The 23,240-nt window shown below is 39.9% G+C and overlaps 1 protein-coding gene across 1 annotated transcript in view; it reads right to left on the bottom strand.

The window, feature by feature from the left end:
• SLC26A8 (solute carrier family 26 member 8) overlaps positions 1-23,240 on the bottom strand; it is an 84,073-nt gene that overhangs the window by 31,408 nt on the left and 29,425 nt on the right. The window contains exons 5-7 of the mRNA XM_040249835.1: positions 22,782-22,963; positions 12,179-12,343; positions 11,355-11,504 (exon numbers count right to left, since the gene is read on the bottom strand). Of these exons, the coding sequence (XP_040105769.1) occupies positions 11,355-11,504; positions 12,179-12,343; positions 22,782-22,963 (497 nt within the window). The remainder of the gene's footprint in view (positions 1-11,354; positions 11,505-12,178; positions 12,344-22,781; positions 22,964-23,240) is intronic.

Genomic DNA, 23,240 nt, shown 5'->3' with positions numbered 1-23,240 from the left:
TCACCAACTTTAAACATGTGGACCAAGTATAAACATGCTTTCAGGTAGTAGCTGTACCAAGGCTTCAATTTTAAAAGTTCTAAAATCTAGGTACACTGTCTTAATATAAATAAGTCTTTTGGGGGATTGTTGACATGTATTGATAATCATTAATAACTGTCGATAAGGTGGCAGCATTTGATAGCACATACCAAAAAATTGCTTTAGCAAAGCAATTACTTGGTTGCTTTTTCCTTTCTGTTCATTTCCTTCTGAAATGCCAACTGTCCCTTCCATTTCATCTAGAATGAAAACAGACAACCTAGAAGCTGTTACACCTTATAAAGATCTCACACCAGAACAAATTAACGCAGAGACAAAAGAAGTCAATGCCCAAGTTTTAAACTAATAATTATATAGTTGCTTTACCTTGTTCTCCCTACGAACACATAAATCTTTTCCCAGCATCTACTCTAAGAGTTCAGCCAGATACTGACCAGGATAGCAGCTGGTTTACCTGTGATGCTCTGATCAGATGATGACCCCTAGGAAGCCTACAGATCAGAATGGAAGGAAGATCGGAACAAACAGAGAAGCTCTGTGATCTTTATATAGCTAAGGGACAAGAAGTGTGGCAAGTGGCCAAGAAACTCTTATTCCCAGTATAAAGGTTACTCTTGCTCATAAAGGAAAATAGAGAAAATATGAAAAGTTTAAAAACAGAAATAAATCACCCAAAGACAACTACCAGTGGTGCTGTTTTTGGTGTTTGCTATACAGCTTGAATATACACATATACAAATACACACATATACATTAATTATGAATATACAGTAATACAATTTCTCATATCTGTGGAACTCTTGAGTTGTCAGGTTTTGTTATTTTTTTTAAACCTGGATCTCAAATATCGCCTTGAAAATTTCCCTTAATATTTGAGACTACCATCTGAAGGACAGATTGCTGGGTTTCTTCCAGCACATCTGAGCAGTTTCTGAGGGGGTGCTGTGAGCTTTTCACCACCTACACCACAGCAGCTCTCATCCTCTGTCCTGTACTTCCCTCATTTCCAGGGGAAACATGGAGGTCTTGTCTTTTTCCAATTTTAAATCCCTGCTATGTAGCAGAAAATGTTCCCTGTCACTTGACTTGACACGTGTATAAGTAATGTTGTTGTTTAGTCGCTAAGTTGTGTCTGATTCTTTTTGCGACCCCATGGACTGTAGCCCGCCAGGCTCCTCTGTCCATGGGATTTCCTATGCAAGAATACTGGAGTGGGCTGCCATTCCCTTCTCCAGGAGATCTTCCCCACCCAGGGATTGAACCCATGTGTCCTGCATTGGCAGGCAGATTCTATACCACTGAGCTATCAAGGAAGCATAGTAATATATTGCAGGCTTCAATAACCTTCAAGTATAAATCAGGTCACAACAAAGTTTGATGCTTAAGTTGCAATAATTCAAAGTCTCCACCAACATTTATGGCTGGAGCTCAGTTTATTCCCCTCCCTTCACTTCATGGTGCATCCTAATTATTTATAGCATTCCCCAAAGAAACATCTTAACTGTGGCTCACAAACCAGTCTGTGAGCCACAGTCAACCTACAGCATCCTCTATCCACTTACTTCTCTCCTTTCCTAATAGCCCTGATTCATGGGGTCGCAGAGTCGGACACGACTGAGCGACTGAACTGAACTGAATGTTAACATTAAAGCCTTTGAGGTTGCTTAAAGGGACATCACTATGATCCCTGCTGCTGCTGTCTCTTTAAAAAGGGTTGATTTGGGAAAATGTGCATAGACCTTAAGGGCATTATGATAGAGAGAGACAAATACTGCATGGAATCACTTATATGTGCAATCTAAAAAAAAAAGAAAGAAAACAGTTGGACTCATACCAACAAAGAGTAGTTGGTTTACCTGTGATGCTCTGATCAGATGATGACCCCTAGGAAGCCTACAGATCAGAATGGAAGGAAGATCTGAACAAACAGAGAAGCTCTGTGATCTTTATATAGCTAAGGAACAAGAAGTTGGTTGCCAGCGACTGGGGGGTGAGGGCATTAAGAAAGTTGAAGAAACAGTGCAAACTTTCAGCTATAGGATGAATAAGATCTAAGGATCTGACATAAAACATGGTGACTATTGTTGATAACATCGTATTATATACTTAAAATTTGCTAAGAGAGAATATTCTCACCAGGAAAAAAAAAAAAGGATCAATACGTGAGGTATGGCTGTGTTAATTCACCAGATGGAAGACATCCTTTCACAATGTATACGTCTATCAAATCATCATGGTGCACACGTCAAATATCTTACAATTTTATACCTGAATAAAGCTGGCGAGAAAGAGGGACAGAGAAACAGAGACAGAGGGTGCACTGACGCCTGTGTCACAGATGCCATCTGCTGGCCACTCCGAAGCCTCAGCTTCCCAAGACGCAGGAGCTGGTCTGGGTTCCATGAGAAGGAGAGGCTGCCCCTGACTCCAGTCCCCAAACTCCACATGCACACCGTCCCGGGTTCTAGGGCTCCACTCTTTGTGTACAGTGTTTTGGAAGGTCTTTTGTAAAAGCAGCCATTCACCTTTGGCCTCTATTAACTGATAGTTTTTTAACTATTCCAAGGAAGAAAGAATGTACCCCTCAAGAAGTAGACAACAGTTATGAGACAGAGCTTGGTGTCCTTTTCCAAAGCAATTCCCATACTCTTTCAATCATGGTGAGTGTGGCCCTGGATTAGTTAGCATAGAATAGGTTATACTGTGGCAATATACAGACCACGGGATCTTAGTGCCCTAATAGGTGAAAGTTATTTTTTTGCCCATGAGAAGTCCATTGTGGATCAGTGTCTCTTCAGGGCAGCTTCTTTGCAAACAGTGCCTTGGAGATCCAGGCTAATTCCACCTGGAGACTATCATCTCAATGTATAGCCCCTACAATTACTACAGCAGGGGAAGAAAGAACACTGGGGACTCATGCCTGTTTTCATATGCTTTGGCCCCAAAGTCACATGGTCCTGCCTAACTACAAGGGCAGCTGGAAGATACAGGCGAGCACATGGTGAATTCTAAATATCTTGGTCACAGAACACTTCTTAAAGGGAAAATAATTCTCATGGATGCCCAAAGATTCAGCGATCCTTGTAAGAAATGCTGACTTTAAAAACCTGAGTTTTATTTATGAAAATGGCTTTACTATTGTGAAAATGTTAAATATAACTGCACAAGATAAATTCTAAAAAGAAAAATTTTCTTTTTTTGGCCATGCCACGTGGCTTGTGGGATCTTAGTTCCCTGGACCAGGGATTGAACCCGCATCATCCATAGTGAAAGCGAGGCATCCTAATCAGCAGACTGCCAGGGAAATCCCCTAGATTTCTTAAAAGAAACAAGAAATGTTATCATTTAGATAACATTAAAAAAAAACATTCTCAAAAAGAAAAAAGAGCCATATTTATCCAGTGGTGCAACGGATAATGCGTCTGACTGCGGACGGATCAGAAGGTTCCAGGTTTGACTCCTGGCTGGCTCATAGTGCACATTTTGGGCTTCCCTAGCGGCTCAGGCAGTAAAGAATCTGCCTGCAATGCAGGAGACCTGGGTTTGATGCCTGGGTCGGGAAGATCCCCTAGAGAAGGGAATGGCAACCCACTCCAGTGTTCTTGCATGAGAAATCCCATGGACAGAGATGCCTGGTGGGCTACAGCCCATGGGGTCACAAAAGAGTTGGACACGACTGAGTGACTAACACAACCAACCTGATCTAAAAAAACAAAAGATGTCAAAAAAACCTGGTACATACACATAAGCGCACACCTCCACCAGGAACGCTTCCTCCCTGAATCCAGCTCTGCCACTTGGTGACACGGATTCACTTATCATCTCATCTCCCTCAATTTCTTTACTGTAGCAGAATGAGAGTGAAAGGAGGCTGAATAAGAGTGCGGTTGCTGCTATATTAAAATAGAAATGAAACCTCTACATGGAAGAACACAGAAATTCACCTGAGCATAGTCTGTTACGTATTTGTTTGAAAGAAGAAAATGTGAATAACTGAAAGTACAGAAATATCATTGTAGTTGACTTTGGACAGTGAAGCTATAGGAATTTCTTTTCCTCCATTTTTTTCTTCTTTATTAAAAAAAAAAATTGCTAGGATTCCCTGATAGTCCGTCCAGTGGTTAGGACTCTATGCTTCCACTCCTAGCGGCCCACGTTTGACGCCTGGTAGGGGAACTAAGATCCCACAAGCTGTGTAGCAGGGCCCCCCCAAAAAATGGATAGAATGAGCCTGTATTCCTATCGCAAGAGGGAATAAAAACCCTGTTTTTCAAATAGTATGAAAAAGACGTAACAGATAAAAATCCTTTAAAAATAAGCATGTTTAAAAAATATGAGCTAGCGTTTAAAATTAAATGTATATATTCAGCTTTGTTATGAATCAGCATATGTTTTAAAAATAATATTTTTACAATTCTCCTATGAACATTTCCCTTCCTAGGTTACTTGCTTTTTGTTTTATTTTAAATGACCTGAGCCACAAGTTTGGAGTATAAAACACCTACCAAAAAAAAAATCCCACTTACACCAATGGACAGATCACCTAGACAGAAAATTAATAAGGAAATACAACCCTTAAATGACACATTAGACCAGACAGATTTAATTGATATTTACAGGACATTCCATCTGAAAGCAGCAGTATACATTTTCTTCTCAAGTGCACACAGAATATTCTCCAGGATAGACCACATTTTGGGTTACAAGTCAAGCCTTGGTAATTTAAGAAAACTGAAATCATATCAAGCATCTTCTCATCACAACACTATGAGATTAGAAATCAATCACAGGTTAAAAAAAAAAAACTGTAAAGAACAGGAACACATGGAAGCTACACAATATGCTACCAAATAACCAATTAATCACTGAAGAAAGCAAAGAGGAAATAAAAATACCTAGAAACGAATGACAATGGAAACACAATGATTCAAAACCTAAGGGATGCAACAAAATCTGACATCTAAAGCACCTAGAGAAAGAAGAACAAACAAAACCCAAAGCTGATAGAAAGGAAGAAGTCATAAAGATTAGAGCAGAAATAAATGAAATAGAGATGAAGAAAACAATAGAAAACATCAATGAAACTAAAAGTTAGTTCTTAAAGAGTTAAACAAAACCTTTAGCCAGACTTATCAAGAAAAAAGAAAGGGACATGGCTCAAATCAATAAAATTAGAAAAGAAAAAGAGAAGTTACAACTGACACCACAGAAATACGAAGGATCATAAGAGACTACTACAAGCAACTGTATGCCAATAAAATGGACAATCTAGAAGAAATGGACAAATTCATAGAAAAGAACAAACTTCAAAGGCTGAACCAGGAAGAAACAGAAAATGTGAACAAACCAATCACAAGTAATGAAATTGAAACTGATTAAAAATCTTCAAGCAGAACTTCCCTGGTGGTGCAATGGATAAAAATCCACCTGGCAATGCAGGGGACACGGGTTTGATCCCTGTTCCGGTAAGATTCCACATGCTGGGGAACAATGAAGCCATACACCGCAATGACTGCTCCCATGTGCCACAACTAGTGAGCCCCGGTGCTGCAACTACTGAAGGCTGTGGGCCCAGAGCCCGTGCTCTGCAACGAGAAGTCACCGCAATGAAAAACCCCACACACTGCAACAAAAAGCGGTCCCTGCTCACCACAATTCTGCTCACTGCAACTAGAGAAAGCCCATGCGAAAGCAATGAAGACCCAGTGCACCCAAGAAAAAAATCTTTCAACAAACAAAAGTTCAGGACCATATGGCTTCATAATTCTATCAAGCATTTAGAGAAGAGTTAACACTTATCCTTCCAAAAAATTGCAGCGGGAGGAACCCTGCCAAGCTCATTCTACGAGGCCACCATCACTCTGGCATAAAAACCAAACAAAGCTATCTCACACAAAAAAAGAAAATTACAGGGCAATATTACTGATGATCATGGAAAAAGCAAGAGAATTTCAGAAAAACATCTACTTCTGCTTCATTGACTACGCTAAAGCCTTTGATTGTGTGGATCACAACAAACTGTGGAAAAGTCTTCAAGAAATGGGAATACCAGACAACCTTACCTGCCTCCTGAGAAACGTGTATGCAGGTCAAGAAGCAACAGTTAGAACCAGACATAGAACAACAGACTGGTTCCAAATAGGAAAAGGAGTACATCAAGGCCGTATATTGTCACCGTGCTTATTTAACTTATATACAGAGTACACCATGAGAAACACTGGGCTAGATGAAGCACAAGCTGGAATCAAGATTGCAGGGAGAAACATCAATAACCTCAGATATGCAGATGACACCACCCTTATGGCAGAAAGTGAAGAACTAAAGAGCCTCTTGAAAGTGAAAGAGGAGAGTGAAAAAGTTGGCTTAAAACTCAACGTTCAGAAAACTAAGATCAGGGCATCTGGTCCCATCACTTCATGGCAAATAGATGGGAAAACAATGGAAACAGTGACAGACTGTTTTCTTGGGCTCCAAAATCACTGCAGATGGTGACTGCAGCCATGAAATTGAAAGATACTTGCTCCTTGGAAGAAAAGCTATGACAAACCTAGAAAACATATTAAAAAGCAGAGACATTACTTTGCCAACAAAGGTCCACCTAGTCAAAGCTATGGCTTTTCCAGTAGGCATGTATGGATGTGAGAGTTGGACGATATAGAAGGCTGAGCACCAAAGAATTGATGCTTTTGAACTGCGGTGTTGGAGAAGACTCTTCAGAGTCCCTAGGACTGCAAGGAGATCAAACCAGTCAGTCCTAAAGGAAATCAATCAGGAATAGTCATTGGAAGGACTGATGCTGAAGCTGAAGTTCCAATACTTTGCCCACCTGATTAGAAGGAAGAGTTGAATCATTAGAAAAGACCTTGATGCTGGGAAAGATTGAAGGCAGGAGGAGAAGGAAATGACAGAGGACGAGATGATTGGATGGCATCACTGATTCAATGGACATGAGTTTGAGCAAGCTCTGGGAGATGGTGAAGGACAGGGAAGCCTGGTGTGCTGCAGTCCACGGGGTCACAAAGATGGGACATGACTGAGTGACTGAACAACAACAACAACAAATCACTCATGAACACAGATGCAAAAATCCTCAACAAAATACTAGCAAACAGAATCCCACAAAACATTAAAATGGCCATACACCATGATCAAGTGGGATTTATCCCAGGGATGCAAGGATTCTTCAGTATATGCAAATCAATCAATGTGATACATCATACACAGATTGAAGAATAAAAACCATATGATCAACTCAATAGATGCAGAAAAAGCTTTTGACAAAATTCAACCCCCGTTTATGATAAAAAAAACTCTCCAGAAAGTGGATATAGAGGGAACCTACTTCAATATAATAAAAACCATACATGACAACCCACAGGAAATATTGTTCTCTCTGGTGAAAAACTGAAAGCATTTCCTCTATGATTAGGAACAAGAAAAGGATGTCCACTCTCATCACTATCACTAAGTAATAACTCAACATAGTTTTGGAAGTCCTAGTCATGGCAATCAGAGAAGAAAAAGAAATAAAAGGAATCCAGATTGGAAAAGAGGTAAACCTGTCACTGTTTTGCAGACGACATAATACTATACATGTAAAATCCTAAAGAGGCCTCCAGAGAACTACCAGAGCATATCACTGCATTTGGTAAAGTTGTAGGGTACAAAATCAATACACAGAAATCTATTGTATTCCTATACACTAACAAGGAAAGATCGGAAAAAGAAATTAAGAACACAATTCCTACTTATCACTGCAACAAAAGAATAAAATACTTAGGAATAAATCTACCTAAGGAGACAAAAAGACTTGTATTCAGAAAACTATAGGATACTGATGAAAGAAATCAAAGACAACACAAACAGATTGAGAGACATACCCTATTCTTTGGAAGAATCAATATTGTGAAAATGACTAGACAACTGAAGCAATCTACAGATTCAATGCAATCCCTATTAATTTGTATGGAAACATAAAAGACTATAACCAATCAAAGCAATTTTGAGACAGAAAAATGGAGGTGGAGGAATCAGACTCCCTGACTTCAGACTGTACTACAAAGCTACAGTAATCAAGACAGTGTGGTACTGGCATAAAGACAGAAATACAGACACATTTAACTGGATAGAAAGGCCAGAGGTAAACCCAAGTACCTATGGTCACTTAATCTATGACAAAGGAAGCAAGAATATACAATGGAGAAAAGACAGCCTCTTTTTTAAAAACTTGTTATTTTATAATTTCAGGTGAACAGCAATGGGATTCAGCCATACTTATACATGTATTCATTCTCCCCCAAGAGGCAGCCTCTTTAATAAGTGGTGCTGGGAAAACTGGACAGCTACATGTAAAAGAATGAAATTAGAACACTCCCTAATACCATACACAAAAATAAACTCAAAATGAATTAAAGACCTATAAGGATGTACACTATAGTGTAAGGCTGGACTCTATAAAACTCTTAGAGAAAAAGCATAGGCAGAACACTTTTTGACACAAATTGCAGCAAGATCTTTTTTGACTCATATCCTAGAGTAATGAAAATAAAAACAAAAATAAGTGAGACTTAATTAAACTTAAAAGCTTTTGCACAACAAAGGAAACCATAAACAAAACAAAAAGACAACCCTCAGCATGGGAGAAAATATTTGCAAATGAAGCAACTGACAAGAGATTAATCTCCAAAATAAACAAACAACTAATGCAGCTCAGTATTGAAAAAACAAATAACCCAATGAAAAAATGGGAGGAAAACCTAAATGGACACTTCTCCAAAGACATACAGATGGTCAAAAGGCACATGAAAAGATGCTGAACACGACTAATTATTAGAGAAATGCAAGTCAAAACTACAATGAAGTATCATCTCATCTGGTCAGAATGGACATCATCAAAAAAAATCTACAAACAGTAAATGCTGGAAAGAATGTGGAGAAAGGGAACCCTCCTACACTGCTGATGGGAATGTAAACTGGTATAACCACTATGGAAAACCGTATGGAGGTTCCTCAAAAAACTAAAACTAGAACTACCATTCTATTGTGTAGCATACGACCCAGAAACCCCATTTTCTGGGCAATAGAATGAGAAAGATTAGAGATCTCTTCAAGAAAATGAGAGATACAAAGGGGGCATTTCATGCTAAGATAGGCACAAAAAAGGACAGAAATGGTATGGACCTAAAAGAAGCAGAAGATATGAAGAGGTGGCAAGGATACACAGAAGAACTATACAAAAGAGATCTTAATGAACCAGATAACCACGATGGTGTGATCATCACTCACCTAGAGTCAAACATCCTGGAGTGTGAAGTCAAGTGGGCCTTAGGAAGCATCACTACAAACAAAGCTAGTGGAGGTGATGGAATTCCAGCTGAGCTATTTCAAATCCTAAAAGATGAGGCTGTGAAAGCACTGCACTCAATATGCCAGCAAATTTGGAAAATTCAGTCAGCAGTGGCTACAGGACTGGAAAAGGTGAGTTTTCATTCCAATCCCAAAAAAAGGCAATGCCAAAGAATGTTCAAACTACCCCACAATTGTGCTCACTTCACACACTAGCAAAGTAATGCTCAAAATTCTCCAAGCTAGGCTTCAATAGTACATGAACCGAGAACTTCCAGATGTTCAAGCTGGATTTAGAAAAGGCAGAGGAACCAGAGATCAAATTGCCAACATCTGCTGGATCATAGAAAAAGCAAGAGGATTCTAGAAAAACATCTACTTCTGCTGACTACACTGAAGCTTTGGACTGTGTGGATCACAACAAACTGTGGAAAACTCTTTAAGAGATGGGAATACCAGACAACCTTTTCTGCCTCCTGAGAAACCTGTATGCAGGTCAAGAAGCAACAGTTAGAACCAGACATGGAACACAACAGACTGGTTCAAAATTGGGAAAGGAATACATCAAGGCTGTATACTGTCATCCTGCTTATTTAACTTTATATGCAGAGTACACCATGAGAAATGCCAGGCTAGATGAAGCACAAGCTGGAATCAAGATTTCCAGGAGAAATATCAATAACCTCAGATATGCAGATGACACCACCCTTATGGCAGAAAGTGAAGAGGAGCTAAAGTGCCTCTTGATGAAGGTGGAAAAGGAGAGTGAAAAAGCTGGCTTAAAACTCAACATTCAAAAACTAAGATCATGGCATCTGGTCCCATCACTTCATGGCAAATAGATGGGGAAACAATGGAAACAGTGACAGATTCTATTTTCTTGGGCTCCAAAATCACTGCAGATGGTGACTGCAGCCATGAAATTAAAAGACACTTGCTCCTTGGAAGAAAAGTGATGACAAAACTAGACAGCATATTGAAAAGCAGAGACATCACTTTGCCAACAAAGGTCTGTATAGTCAAAGCTATGGCTTTTCCAGTAGGCATGTATGGATGTGAGGGTTGGACCGTATAGAAGGCTGAGCACCAAAGAACTGATGCTTTTGAACTGTGGTTGGAGAAGACTCTTGAGAGTCCCTTGGACTGCAAAGAGATCAAACCAGTCAATTCTAAAGGAAATCAATTCTGAAAATTCACTGGAAGTACCAATGCTGAAGCTGAAGTTCCAATACTTTGCCCCCCTGATTCGAAGAGTTGAGTCATTAGAAAAGACCTTGATGCTGGGAAAGACTGAAGGCAGGAGGAGAAGGGAATGACAGAGGACGAGATGGTTGGATGGCATCACTGATTCAATGGACATGAGTTTGAGCAAGCTCCGGGAGATGGTGATGGACAGGGAAGCCTGGTGTGCTGTAGTCCATGGGATCGCAAAGATTGGACATGACTGAGCGACTGAACAACAATATATACAATGGAATATTACCCAGCCATAAAAAGGAACAAAATAGTGCCATGTGCAAAGACATGGATGGGTCTAGAGATTGTCATACAGAGTAAAGTAAATCAGAAAGAGAAAAACAAATATATAATATTGCTTATATTGGAATCTAGAAAAATGGTACAGATGAACTTATTTGCAAAGCAGAAAGAGAGACACACATGTAGAGAACAAACAAAGGGGTACCAAGAGGGGAAGGGGGTGGGATGAATTTGGATATTGGGATTGACTTATATACACTACCATGGATACAACAGGCCAGTAATAAGAACCTACTGTATTGCACAGGGAATTCTACTACTCAGTGCTCTGTGGGGACCTAAATGGGAAGGAAATCTTAAAAAGAGGGAATATATTAACATGTATAACTGATTCACTTTGCTGTATAGCAGAAACTAACAGAACACTGTAAAGCAACTATACTCCAATAAAAATTAACTTAACAAAACAAAAGCAAAAAGACACCTACCAGAAAAACTTCCATGGGAAATTCAATGGGATACTGATTGAAGGAAATTCTGATACATTTGTTGATTCTCAGAGCAACAATAGTGGTTAGAAATAGTAAGATGCTGGTGGAATTAGCTTTAGGGAGACCTAAACAGTAGTTAATTATGTTCTGAAAGAAAACAAAATTACAGAGGCTTAGGAAAGGATGTAATAATTGCCTAAATCTAGAAAATGACACTTGCTAAATTAGTTCAAACAGAGGTCCCTGGGCAAGATTGCTGTGCATAGAGATCTTTATGAGCATGACTAGAACAGGGAGAGCAAGTAGGTGGATATATAACTTTTTAAGTTGGAAAAGATACATTAAAAGACAACAATGTCCAATAAGAAGAGAATACACTTTCTTTGTTTCAGCATAATGGAAAGGACCCAGGGGTTCTGTTTATTAGCCTACTCTTTATCAGTTTGCCCAAACCATGTGTGTTTCCCTTGACTTCTGGGCCGTTGTTGCATTCAGGGACAACTTTGCATTTTATATTCTTAAGATGCTTTAGGATACATATCTGTTATGAGTTACAAGATGGGAAGAATTATGATAGATACAGTTACCTAAAAGACCAAATTTTAACATAAATCGTGTTAGTTTAAAATGCTGAGGGTGAAATGATTAACGCAACTGAGAACATGGTCCAACCTGCAATTAATCAAGACTGTATATCTAGAAGAGGTGAAATTACCTCTAGGACCCTCTTGACCCAGCCACCTATGCAAGAGTCTCTCTACTTCTTTTTGGAGGCAAGGGGAGGAGCATCTGTTACTCTGGTAATGGGAGAAATTACTCACGTAGAAGAAGGCGATGGGACCAGAATTGTAACTGATCGTAACTCCGAAGATGCAGGTCAACTGGGACAGCATAACGTGCAGGGCTGTGGCAGCCAGGTAACCACTGATTGCAGCCTCCGGAATGTAAGTGACAATGAAGCCAAAACCTAACATGCCCATAGACAGCTGTAGGGGGATTCAGATGGAAAAGAAAACCAGAGTGAGGAGGAATGTCATCAAACTAGGAATGGCACCCCATTAGGCCATCTCCAGAGGTTCCAACAAAAAAAGTTCGTTTTGGCCCCTTTAATAATTTTCTTTTAACTTAAAAAATTGGGCGGGGGGAGCTGTGCTGGGTCTTTGCTGCTGTGCACAGGCTTTCTCTAGGTGTGGCGAGTGGAGGTCACTCTCTAGCTGCGTGGGCTTCTCATTGCTGCGGCTTCCCTCGGTGTGGAGCACCGGCTCGTGTGTACGGGCTTCGGCAGTTGTGGCACACAGGCCCACAGTAGTCAGGCTCGCTCAGCAGTTGTTGGTGCACAGGTTTAGCTGCCCCATGGCATGTGGAATCTTCTCGGATCGGGGATCAAATTTGGGTCCTCTGCATCGGCAGGCAGATTATTTACCAAAGGGCCACCAGGGAAATCCCTTTTGATAACTCGTTTCTCTTTTGCTAATCAACTGAAATTGATGAGCTAAATGCAGGTCCTTGGTATTGATTCAGAGGCTGCTTTACAAACATAAGACCACACTCCTTTCTTTCTTCATGAGTATGTAAGTCAACATTCTTACCCTAGGATCTACTGATCTTGTGGATGTGGGGTAATCAGTGACAAAGTGATCAGAAGAAGATGTGGCTTTTTTAAAGTCCCGTTCACTAAAATCTTCTTTAACAATACTTTTTATTTATTTTTGCGTGTGCTGGGTCTTAGTTGGTGCATGGGCTTTCCTCTAGCTGTGGTGCGAGGGCTTCTCACTGAGATGGCTTCTCTTGCTGCCAGTTACAGGCTCTAGGGTGCCTGGGCCTCAGTAGCTGCAGCTCTCGGGCTCTAGAGCACGGACTCAACAGTTGTGGTGCACAGGCTCAGCCACTCTGCAGCATCTGGGATCTTCCTGGATCAGGGATTGAACCTGTGTCTCCTGCAACGGCAGGCAGATTCTTCATCACTGAGCCACCAGGGATGCCCCAATGGAACCTTTGATAGCCCTCCCCATGGCATCTTAGCATCCCTGTGAGAAATGCAGATTTCCGCAAAGGAAAACATTAAAACAACCTGGGCTCCAGATTAAACATTTGGGCCTTTGATGTTTAGGAAGAATAATTAAACTGAATTTATGTCTTTCAGTTCAGCTCAGTTCAGTCGCTCAGTCGTGTCCGGCTCTGCAACCCCATGAATCGCAGCACGCCAGGCCTCCCTGTCCATCACCAACTCCCAGAGTTCACCAAGACTCACATCCATCGAGTCAGTGATGCCATCCAGCCATCTCATCCTCTGTCGTCCCCTTCTCCTCCTGCCCTCAATCCCTCCCAGCATCAGAGTCTTTTCCAATGAGTCAACTCTTCACATGAGGTGGCCAAAGTATTGGAGTTTCAGCTTTAGCATCATTCCTTCCAAAGAACACCCAGGGTTGATCTCCTTCAGAATGGACTGGTTGGATCTCCTTGCAGTCCAAGGGACTCTCAAGAGTCTTCTCCAACACCACAGTTCAAAAGCGTCAATTCTTCAGCGCTCAGCTTTCTTCACAGTCCAACTCTCACATCCATACATGACCACTGGAAAAACCATAGCCTTGACTAGACGGACCTTTGTTGGCAAAGTAATGTCTCTGCTTTTCAATATGCTATCTAGGTTGGTCATAACTTTTTTATTAGGATTAAATATAAATACATGTAAAATACAGCATATGTATGTAAATGTATTTTTTAAATGCTATGTAACACACAACCAAAGGATTTAAAAGGATAGATGCCAAGTTATTAACAGAAGTTGCCTTTGGGGAATGGTTGATTAAAGGTTATGGGCAATATTTTGCAATTTATATACTCTTTTATTATTATCAGAGATTTTTGCAATATATTTGTTCATCATTTATAATTTTTTAAAAAGTGGAAAATTATGGCTAGAGGGTGAGCTCCAATCCTCTTAAGAGGGCAGGTTAAGAAAAATGACAGCCCAATGAAGAAGATGGGGAAAGAAAATCAAAGTCTTGAAACCTTCTCCTGTCACTGCTTCATATTCCGCCACACTAGGAACTCTCAGAAAACAAACTTGGAGGAGCAAATCTATTATCTGTAAGAGCATTTTGTTTCAAAGCTTTCAGTTAGTTGAGCACTTTGTCTCCCTTGATCTCTGGTCATTACTGCCCAGAGTGCTCCTTGACTCTAATCAGGCCAATCTGTTTCCTGTCTTTTGTGTGATTGACTGATTTCTTCTGTGCTTACACCCAAACCCCTCTTCCCTCTCTGACAACCCAGGTTTATCATCTCTTTCGAGAGCTCAATAGGACTCCCCTGGTGGTCCAGTGCTGAGAATCTGCCTGCCAATGCAGGAGACACAAGTTTGATCCCTGCTCCAGGAGAACGCCTCAGCTGGACCTGTGTGCCTCAGCTACTGAGCTGGCGGTCCCTGGAGCCTCTGCTCTGCAACAAGAGTAGCCACCACAATGAGAAGCCCACCCACCGCAACTAGAGAGTAGCTCCCCCACCCCGCTCCACACAAGTAGAGAAAGCCCGCGGGCTGCAACAAAGACCCAGTGCAGTCAATGAATAAATAAAAACTGTAAAAAGAGCTCAATAAAACTTCTCTCCTTCAGGAAGGGTTGTACTGAGTGTGTTTGGACAAGTTTCTTAAACTCTCCGAACCTCAGTTCCCTTGTCTATGAAATGAATACTACCCAACGTGAGTGTTTTGTATGGATTACGTGGCAGAATACATGCAAAACGCTCAGCTCAAATCTGAAAATAGTGACAGATGCAAATATATGTATCACTCACTCTCTTTTTTGGGGGGGGGGCTGCCTTGGGTCTTACTTGCGGCGCTCAGGATCTTCCTTGTGTCATGGAGGATCTTTTGTTGAGGCACAAGGACTCTCTATTTGTGGCGTGCAGGCTCAGCTGCGGCAGAGGGCTTAGCTGCTCCATGGCAGGTGGGAATCTTAGTTCCTCGACCAGAGGTCCAAACCTGTGTCCCCTGCATTGCAAGATGGATCCTTAACTACTGCACTACCAGGGAAGTCTCTCTATCACTCATTCTTCACGCTATGCCTTCCTTCAACCTTGTAAATGGCAGATATCTATAACGAACCATTGAACTCTTCCTTGCCCAACTGTGATGTGGCCTCAGAATCTGGTGTGAACATAATTTTCTAGTCATCACTGTCAATCAGACAGAACTGGTCTGTGACATGAAACCTATTTCTGTCATCCTTATTAAAAACAGGTAGAGACATGTCCCAAATTACAGTGGTTCTAATAGTTTTAATTTCGACTTTACAATGGTGGAAAAGCACTACACATTCAGTAAAAATGGTATTTTGAGTTTTTATTTTTTTTTCTAGGCTAGCCCTGGGCAATATGCTGCTCTTTTGTGATGCTGGGCAGTGGCAGTGAGCCACAGCTTCCACTCAGCCACACAGACGTGAGGGGAAACAACTGATACACTAAGAACTATTCTGTACTCGGCCACTCTGTTTATCACTTTCAGTACTATATTCAACAAACTACATGAGATATCCAATACTTTATTATAAAATAGGCTTTGTGTTACATGATTTTGCCCAATACAGTCTAATGTAAGTGTTCTGAGCACGTTTAAGGTAAGCCAGGCTAGGCTATGATATTTGATAAGCTAGGTTTACTAAATGTATTTTCCACTCACAGTATTCTCAAATTACCATGGGTTTATCCGTATGTAACCCCATCATAAGTCGAGGAAGTTCTGTACTAAATGGTGAATGAAGGAAAGGTTTAAGAAATGGTTGTTTCCTTCCCAGACAACTCCATCCCAATTAAAAACTATTCCTTCACTTCATATTTTTAAAATTATTTTTGGACAAGCCACATGGCATGCAGGATCTTAGTTTCCTGACCAGGGATCAAACCCATGCCCTCTGCGGTGGAAGCATGGATTCTTAACCACTGGGCTGCCAGGGAAAGTCCCCATTTCATATTCTTTTGACAGTGAACTCTTCATTTTTATTAATACTAGTGTGCACTTTAAGATTTTCTAGTGCACAGGTTCTAGAGGCAGACAAACAGTCTGAATCCCAGTGTGGGATCTTATTGGTTACATGATCGTCAGCAATTCACTTAACCTCTCTATACCTTTGTTTCCTTAAAATAAGTACAGACTAATACCTACCCTCATACAGCGGGGTGTTGTGAGGACCAAATGAGGATAAGACATGTAAAGTGCTTTGAACATTGACAGCACATAGCAACAATCGTTAGATGTTATTATTTAGTTCAGACTTTTCTAAAACTTTTTATAGTAAATAATTGTAGGTTGACATGCAGTTGTAAAAAAGCAATGCAGAGATCCTGTGTACCCAGTTTTCCCCATCTTGCACAACTATACTACATGCCACAACTAGGATAGCAACATCAAATAACAGACAAGATTAAAAAATAATTTCATCAGCACTCTCACCTCCCATCTCTGCCTCCAACCTCCATCCTCTGATCTCTACTCATCTTTAATCCCTGGCAACAACTAACCTGTTCTTCATTTCTATAATTTTGTCACTTCAAGAATTTTACATAAATGGAATCATCAGCATGTGAACTTTTCAGGTTTTAGTTTCATTCACTTTTCCTCTTTATTATTTCCTTCCTTCTGCTTATTTTGGGTATAATTTGCTCTTATTTTTCTAGATTCTTGCAGAGGGAGCTTGTATTATTAATCTGAGACTTTTTCTTTAGTCTACTATATGCATTTTAGTGCTATAAATTTCCTTTTCAGCACCACTTTAGCTGTGTCCCAGAAATTTTGGTACATTTTATTTTCATTTACTTCAGTGTATTTATTTCCCTGGAAACTTCCTCTCTGACTTATGGATTGTTTTGAAGTGTGTTGTTCAGTGTCCAGGAATTTGGTGACTTTCCTGTTAACTTTTTGTTATTGAGTTCTAGTTTGATTCCACTGTGGTCAGAGAACGCACTGTTTGACTTCAATTCTTTTAAATGTATTGATGTTTGTTTTATAGCCCAGGATGTGGTCTCTCTTGCTGTATGTTCCATGGGTTGTTGAAAAGAATGTGTATTCTGCTGTTACTAGTTGGAGTAGTCTATAAATGTCTCGAGTCTTATTGGTGTTGTTGATGTTTTGAATTTTACTATATCCTTGTTGATTTTCTGTCCAGTCGTTCTATCAATTGTTGAGAGAGGAGTGGTGAAGTCTCCAGCTGTAATTGTGGATTTGTGTCTGTTTCTCCATTCCAGTTACATCAGTTTTTGCTTCACATATTTTGGGGCTCTGCTGTTTGTTGCATACACATGTAGGTCTGCTACATCTTCTTGGAAGAGCAAGCCTTTTATTATTATGTGCTGTCCTTCTCTACCTCTGGTAATTTTCTTGGCTCTGAAGTCTACTTTATCTGTTATTAATATAGTCAATCCTGCTTTCCTTTAATATTTGCATATCTTTCCCTTTTTGAAATTTCCAACCTAATTATTATTTTTGGTGTTTCTTGCAGACGGCATATTTCTAAATAGTTGATATCTTAAATGTAAATGTTGATATGTTAAGGGTTAAGCCTGCCATTTTTCTGTTTGCTCTGTTTTTCATCTTTTATTTTTTCTGATTTTACACATTACTTGAACTTTTTTAGAATTTCATTTTGATTTATCTCTAGCATTTTTGAGTGTATAGGTTTTGAAGTGGTTGTCCTAGGTATTACATTATATATACTTAAGTTATCACAGTCTACTGGTGTAAACATTTTACCAGTTTGAGCAAATTATAGAAAATTTACCTCCCAATATGTTTGTTTGTAAAATAATTGTTTTAAATATTTCTTCCATATGCATTTGAACCACATCAGTGGTGTAATTTTTGCTTCAACCATTGAACATAATTTAGAAAACTTAAGAAGACAAAGAAAACTACCACATCTATCCATGTTTTCCCTTTTCCATTGTTCTTCCTTCCTACTCCATGTTCCAAGATGCCTTCTTTTATCGTTTCCTTTCTGTTTAGAGAACTTCTTTTAGCCATTCTTTTAGGGTAGGTCTTGCTGGTGATAAATTCTCTTAGTTTTCCTTCATATATCTTGATTTCTCCTTCACTCTTGAAGGCTATTTTCAGAAATGCTGGGCCGGATGAAGTACAAGCTGGAATCAATATTGCCAGGAAAAATATCAATAACCTCAGATATGCAGATGACACCACTCATGGCAGAAAGCAAAGAGGAACTAAACAACCTCTTGATGAAGGTTAAAGACAAGAGTGAAAAAGCTGGCTTAAAACTCAAAATTCAAATAAAATAAGATCATAGCATCCAGTCCCATCACTTCATGGTAAATAGATGGGGAAACAATGGAAACAGTGACAGACTTTACTTTCTTGGGTTCTAAAATCACTGCAGATGGTGACTGCAGCCATGACAGTTGCTCCTTGGAAGAAAAGCTATGACAAACCTAGATAACGATTAAAAAGCAGAGACATTACTTTGCCAACAAAGGTCCATCTAGTCAAAGCTATGGTTTTTCCAGTAGGCATGTATGGATGTGAGAGTTGGACCATACAGAAGACTTCAGTGAAGAATTGATGCTTTTGAACTTTGGTGTTGGAGAAGACTCTTCAGAGTGCCTAGGATTTCAAGGAGATCAAACCAGCCCATCCTAAAGGAAATCAATCCTGAATATTCATTGGAAAGACTGATGTTGAAGCTGAAGCTCCAATACCTTGGCCACCTGATGCAAAGGGCCAACTCATTAGAAAAGACCTTGATGCTGGGAAAGACTGAAGAGGGGATGACAGACGACAAGATGGTTGGATGGCATCACTGACTCAATGGATATGAGTCTGAGCAGCTCTAGGAGGTGGTGAAGGACAGGGAAGTCTGGTGTGCTGCAGTCAGACACAACTGAACAACAACAACAATGATTTTTGGATTAATAGCTCTTTCAGCAAATGAAAAAATATTGTGCAATTTCCTTCTGGTCTCCATGGTGTCGGATAAGAAATCTGCTGTCATTTAAATTATTTTCTCACTGAAGGTAAAGTGTTTCTCTCACTGCTTTCAAGATTTTTTTTCATTGTTTTTTGTTTTCAGACGTAGACTATGATTTGTCTTGGTATAGATTCCTATGGATTTATCTTGTTTTGGATTTTCCAAGGCTCTTAAAACTGTAGAAGTCTATCTTTTGTCAAATTTGCGGCACTTTTAGCTATTAGTTCTTCAAGTAATTCAGTCCCATCTTTTTTCCCCTCCCTTTCTGGGATGCTTATGAGACACAAATGTTAGAGCTTCTGTTATAGTCCCACTTGTCCCTGAGATTCCATTAAATTTTTTTCAGTCTATTTTCTATTGTTCAGACTGAGTGATTTCTGTTGTTCTTTCTACAAGTTCATTGATTCTTTACTCTGTTGCTTCCATTTTGCTATCGAGTCCGTTCTTTGAATTTTTAATTTTGGTTCATGTATTTTTCAGCTCTAAAATTTCTATTTGGTTCTTCTTTATATCTTCTATTTATTTTTTGAGACTTTCTATTTTTTTACTTTGTTTCAAGCATATTCATAATTGGTTGCTGAAGCATTTTTAGGATGGTTGCTTTATAATTTATACCAGATAATTCCAACACCTCTCATCTCAGTGCTGGCATCTTTTTATTGCCTTTTTTCATTAAAGTCGAAATGTTCTTGGTTCTTGATATGACAAGTTATTTTCAGTTCAGCTACTGACATTGCATGTACTATGCTGTAAGATTCTGGATCTTACTGAAACGTTCTGTTTTAGCCATCTTATTTTGATAAAGTGCTGAGAGGGGAAGGTGTTACCTTGTTACTGCCTGGTAAGGTAGAAGTCCAGGTTCTCCTCTTAAAATCCACTGACACCTGAGGCAGTAGGGACTCTTCATTTTTACTGGGAGGAGACGGAAGTTCTGGCTCCCCACTAGGCCTCCACTGATACCATCCTGACTGGGAGAGACAGAAATGCCTTTATTTCTCCCTGCATGGCCTCCACTGACACTGCTACAGAGGGGTTGTCATCATTAATGCTGTGTTGTGGTGAAAGCACTGACTCTTCCCTAGGCTTTCTCTGACACACCCCAGCAAGGAGTAGGAAGAGAGGCTCATTACTACCCAGTGGAGATGAAAGTCTCGACTCCCTATCTGGCCTTCTCTGACAACACTCTGGGTAGCTACCTCATTACAGCTGGGTGAAGGTGGAAGTCTGGGCTCCCCACTTGGCCACCACTGGCATGAGTAAGGATAACACCACAGAGTTGTTTTTTTTTTTTTTTTCTTGGTGTTTGTCTGGAGTAGAGCAGTTATTGGGTAAATGTTTTCAGAACTGCTAATCTTTCCTAGTCCTGTGGCTATATAGAACAGACTTTTGTTGGGACTTTCTCTTTTGGTCTGCCACATTGGCATTTTGGCTTTCTGGCTTCTTTAACACCAAATTTAAGATGTATGGGGCAAAAAGAAAACCAAGGAACTCTCCACTGTGTTGTTCCTTGGGTCTGAGCCAGTTTGTTGTCTTCTCTCCACCTTTCAGAGCCTTTTTATATTTGGTTTGTATATAACTTTCCAATTTTTTCAGTTGTTCTTAGGAGGAATAGGGAAAAGTACATATATTCTATCTTCCTGTAAATGGAATATCTTCTCCTTTGTTATATGAAAAAGGTGATGCTCAAACAAGGAAAAAGAACATGCCAAGGCTACTTATAATTAATAGATTGCTGACTTGCTGCCTGTTATTTTGTCTTCTCCTGCAAGACTGACTTTTTAAAACATGGGTATTATATCTTAAAAAAAATTTCTTTTGGTTTCTGTTAAAATACCAACTTCATTTCTCTGTACTCTGTAATTATAACTTATTAATGCTTACTATGTGACAGGCTCTGGGCTGAATGCTTTACATGCATTTTCTCACTTAATCCTTACAAGAACTCTGCAATACAAATATTATTATTCCCATTTTAAACATGAAGAAACTGAGGCCTGCAAGTAAGTCATACAATTGGTAAGAGTCAGGGCTGGGGTCAGCCCACCAGGATAGCCTGCCTTTATAGGCTCCCAATAAGTTTTTACCTAATAAAGGATGGCTTCGGGGAAATCAGAGAAAGTTACCTAGAGTTTGGGTTAGCTGAGAAGACAGAGAAATAAAGCTGAAATATATGACTTTAGTTCAGTCGGTGATGCTTTAGATGGTAGACTCTCAGAAGAAATCAAAGACACTGCCCAAAATAAGGTTGGATATTTTAATAAATCATTGATATCATCGTCCATTAGCTGTGTCCTGTCATTGGAGAGGAAGGATTTTACACCTGACTCTAATGCCCACTAACCAAAAATACAGTATGTGAGCCCACGAGTGCTATTCTTGTTGAAAGAATATAAAGGAATTTTTTAAAACATGAAACCTGGAGAAGGCAATGGCAACCCACTCCAGTACTCTTGCCTGGAAAATCCCATGGATGGAGGAGCCTGGTTGGCTGCAGTCCATGGGGTCCCTAGGAGTGGGACACGACTGAGGGACTTCACTTTCACTTTCATGCATTGGAGAAGGAAATGGTAACCCACTCCAGTATTCTTGACTGGCGAATCCCAGGGATAGAGGAGCCTGGTGGGCTGCCATCTATGGGGTCCCACAGAGTCGGACATGACTGAAGCGACTTAGCAGCAGCAGCAGCAGCATACAAAATTAAAAGGGTTCTTTAAAAATTCTGTGTTGCCATGATGACACCTGGTTCCACCTGAACTTAACTTTTCTCTAACCTTGAGCTAACCAATGCATTTTTCTTATGGAAATGTTTTTCTTAAGCTATGCTAATGAACTCTCTATTTACCCTAGACTCTGTCTTTCTTCAAGTCGGTTCCACCTAAGACTCAAAACAGCAATGCCTTAATAAACCAGTATGTTTTACTCATAAAAAAAAAAAACAAAACATGAAACCTAGAACTCTAGGCTACAGTCCCTGAGACCCTTCTCTTATTTTTAGATTTTTTTTATATAGACCATTTTCAAAGTCCTTATTGAATTTATTACAATATTGCTTTTGTTTCAGGTTTTGGTTTTTTGACCACAAGGCATGCAGGATCCTAGCTCCCTCACCAGGGATTGAACTTGCACCTCCTTCATTGGAAGGTGAAGTCCTAACCACTGGACTACCAGGGAAGTCCTATTTGGACCCTTCTTTAGTCTTATAGTATTAGAGATTGAGGAGAATGTTGAGCATCTCATCCTAAACCAGGGGTGGTAGATTTCTGGGGAGGGAGAAGTTTTGTCACTGAGGAGTCAGTCTATCCATACGTCCCATAAGTTTTGGAAAAAAAAAAGAAAATCACTTAAGTTCCAGATATATCACAATGGGTAACAGAAGCAATTCAAGGAAAGGGTTCATGTCCAGCCCCTTTATTTATTTCTTTTTCCTTCAGGGATTTAGAGACTCAGGACCTACCTGAATAATCCCAGTTAGCAAAGTTATAGATGCCACAGAACTCAAGGATCTGTTATAGTTCTCATAGAAAGTTATGTTAGAAAAGTCATTCTGGATGAAAGTTCCCAGTAATAAGTGGCCACTGTTGAATGGCTCTGTCCTCAGGACATTGATTGTCAGAGCACTCACAAGGAAGAATGTACCTATGAAAGAAAACGGTTAGGCAGAGGGTGAGGTTTTAAGTCCAGGTAAACTGACAGATGTTGACAAAGGCAAAGCGCGGTCTCATACATTGTCCTCGAACTGATCTTTTCTTATCTGAAAGTGGCCACTGAGAAGTAAGAAAGAGCAGGGAAAAGCTCTCTGTTTCACATACTGTAACCAACTCCGAAATTTTAGATCTTTTTGGCCTAGGTAACAACCTCTTTGTATCAATGGGCATATGGAGTAGGAAGAGAGAGAAACTAACTGGAAATGTAT

This window comes from Oryx dammah, unplaced genomic scaffold, assembly GCF_014754425.2.
Source record: "Oryx dammah isolate SB20612 unplaced genomic scaffold, SCBI_Odam_1.1 HiC_scaffold_11, whole genome shotgun sequence".
Classification (NCBI taxonomy): Eukaryota; Metazoa; Chordata; class Mammalia; order Artiodactyla; family Bovidae; genus Oryx; species Oryx dammah.
The sequence above is the reverse complement of the archived record's forward strand: the minus strand, read 5'-3'. Positions and strand labels throughout refer to the sequence as shown.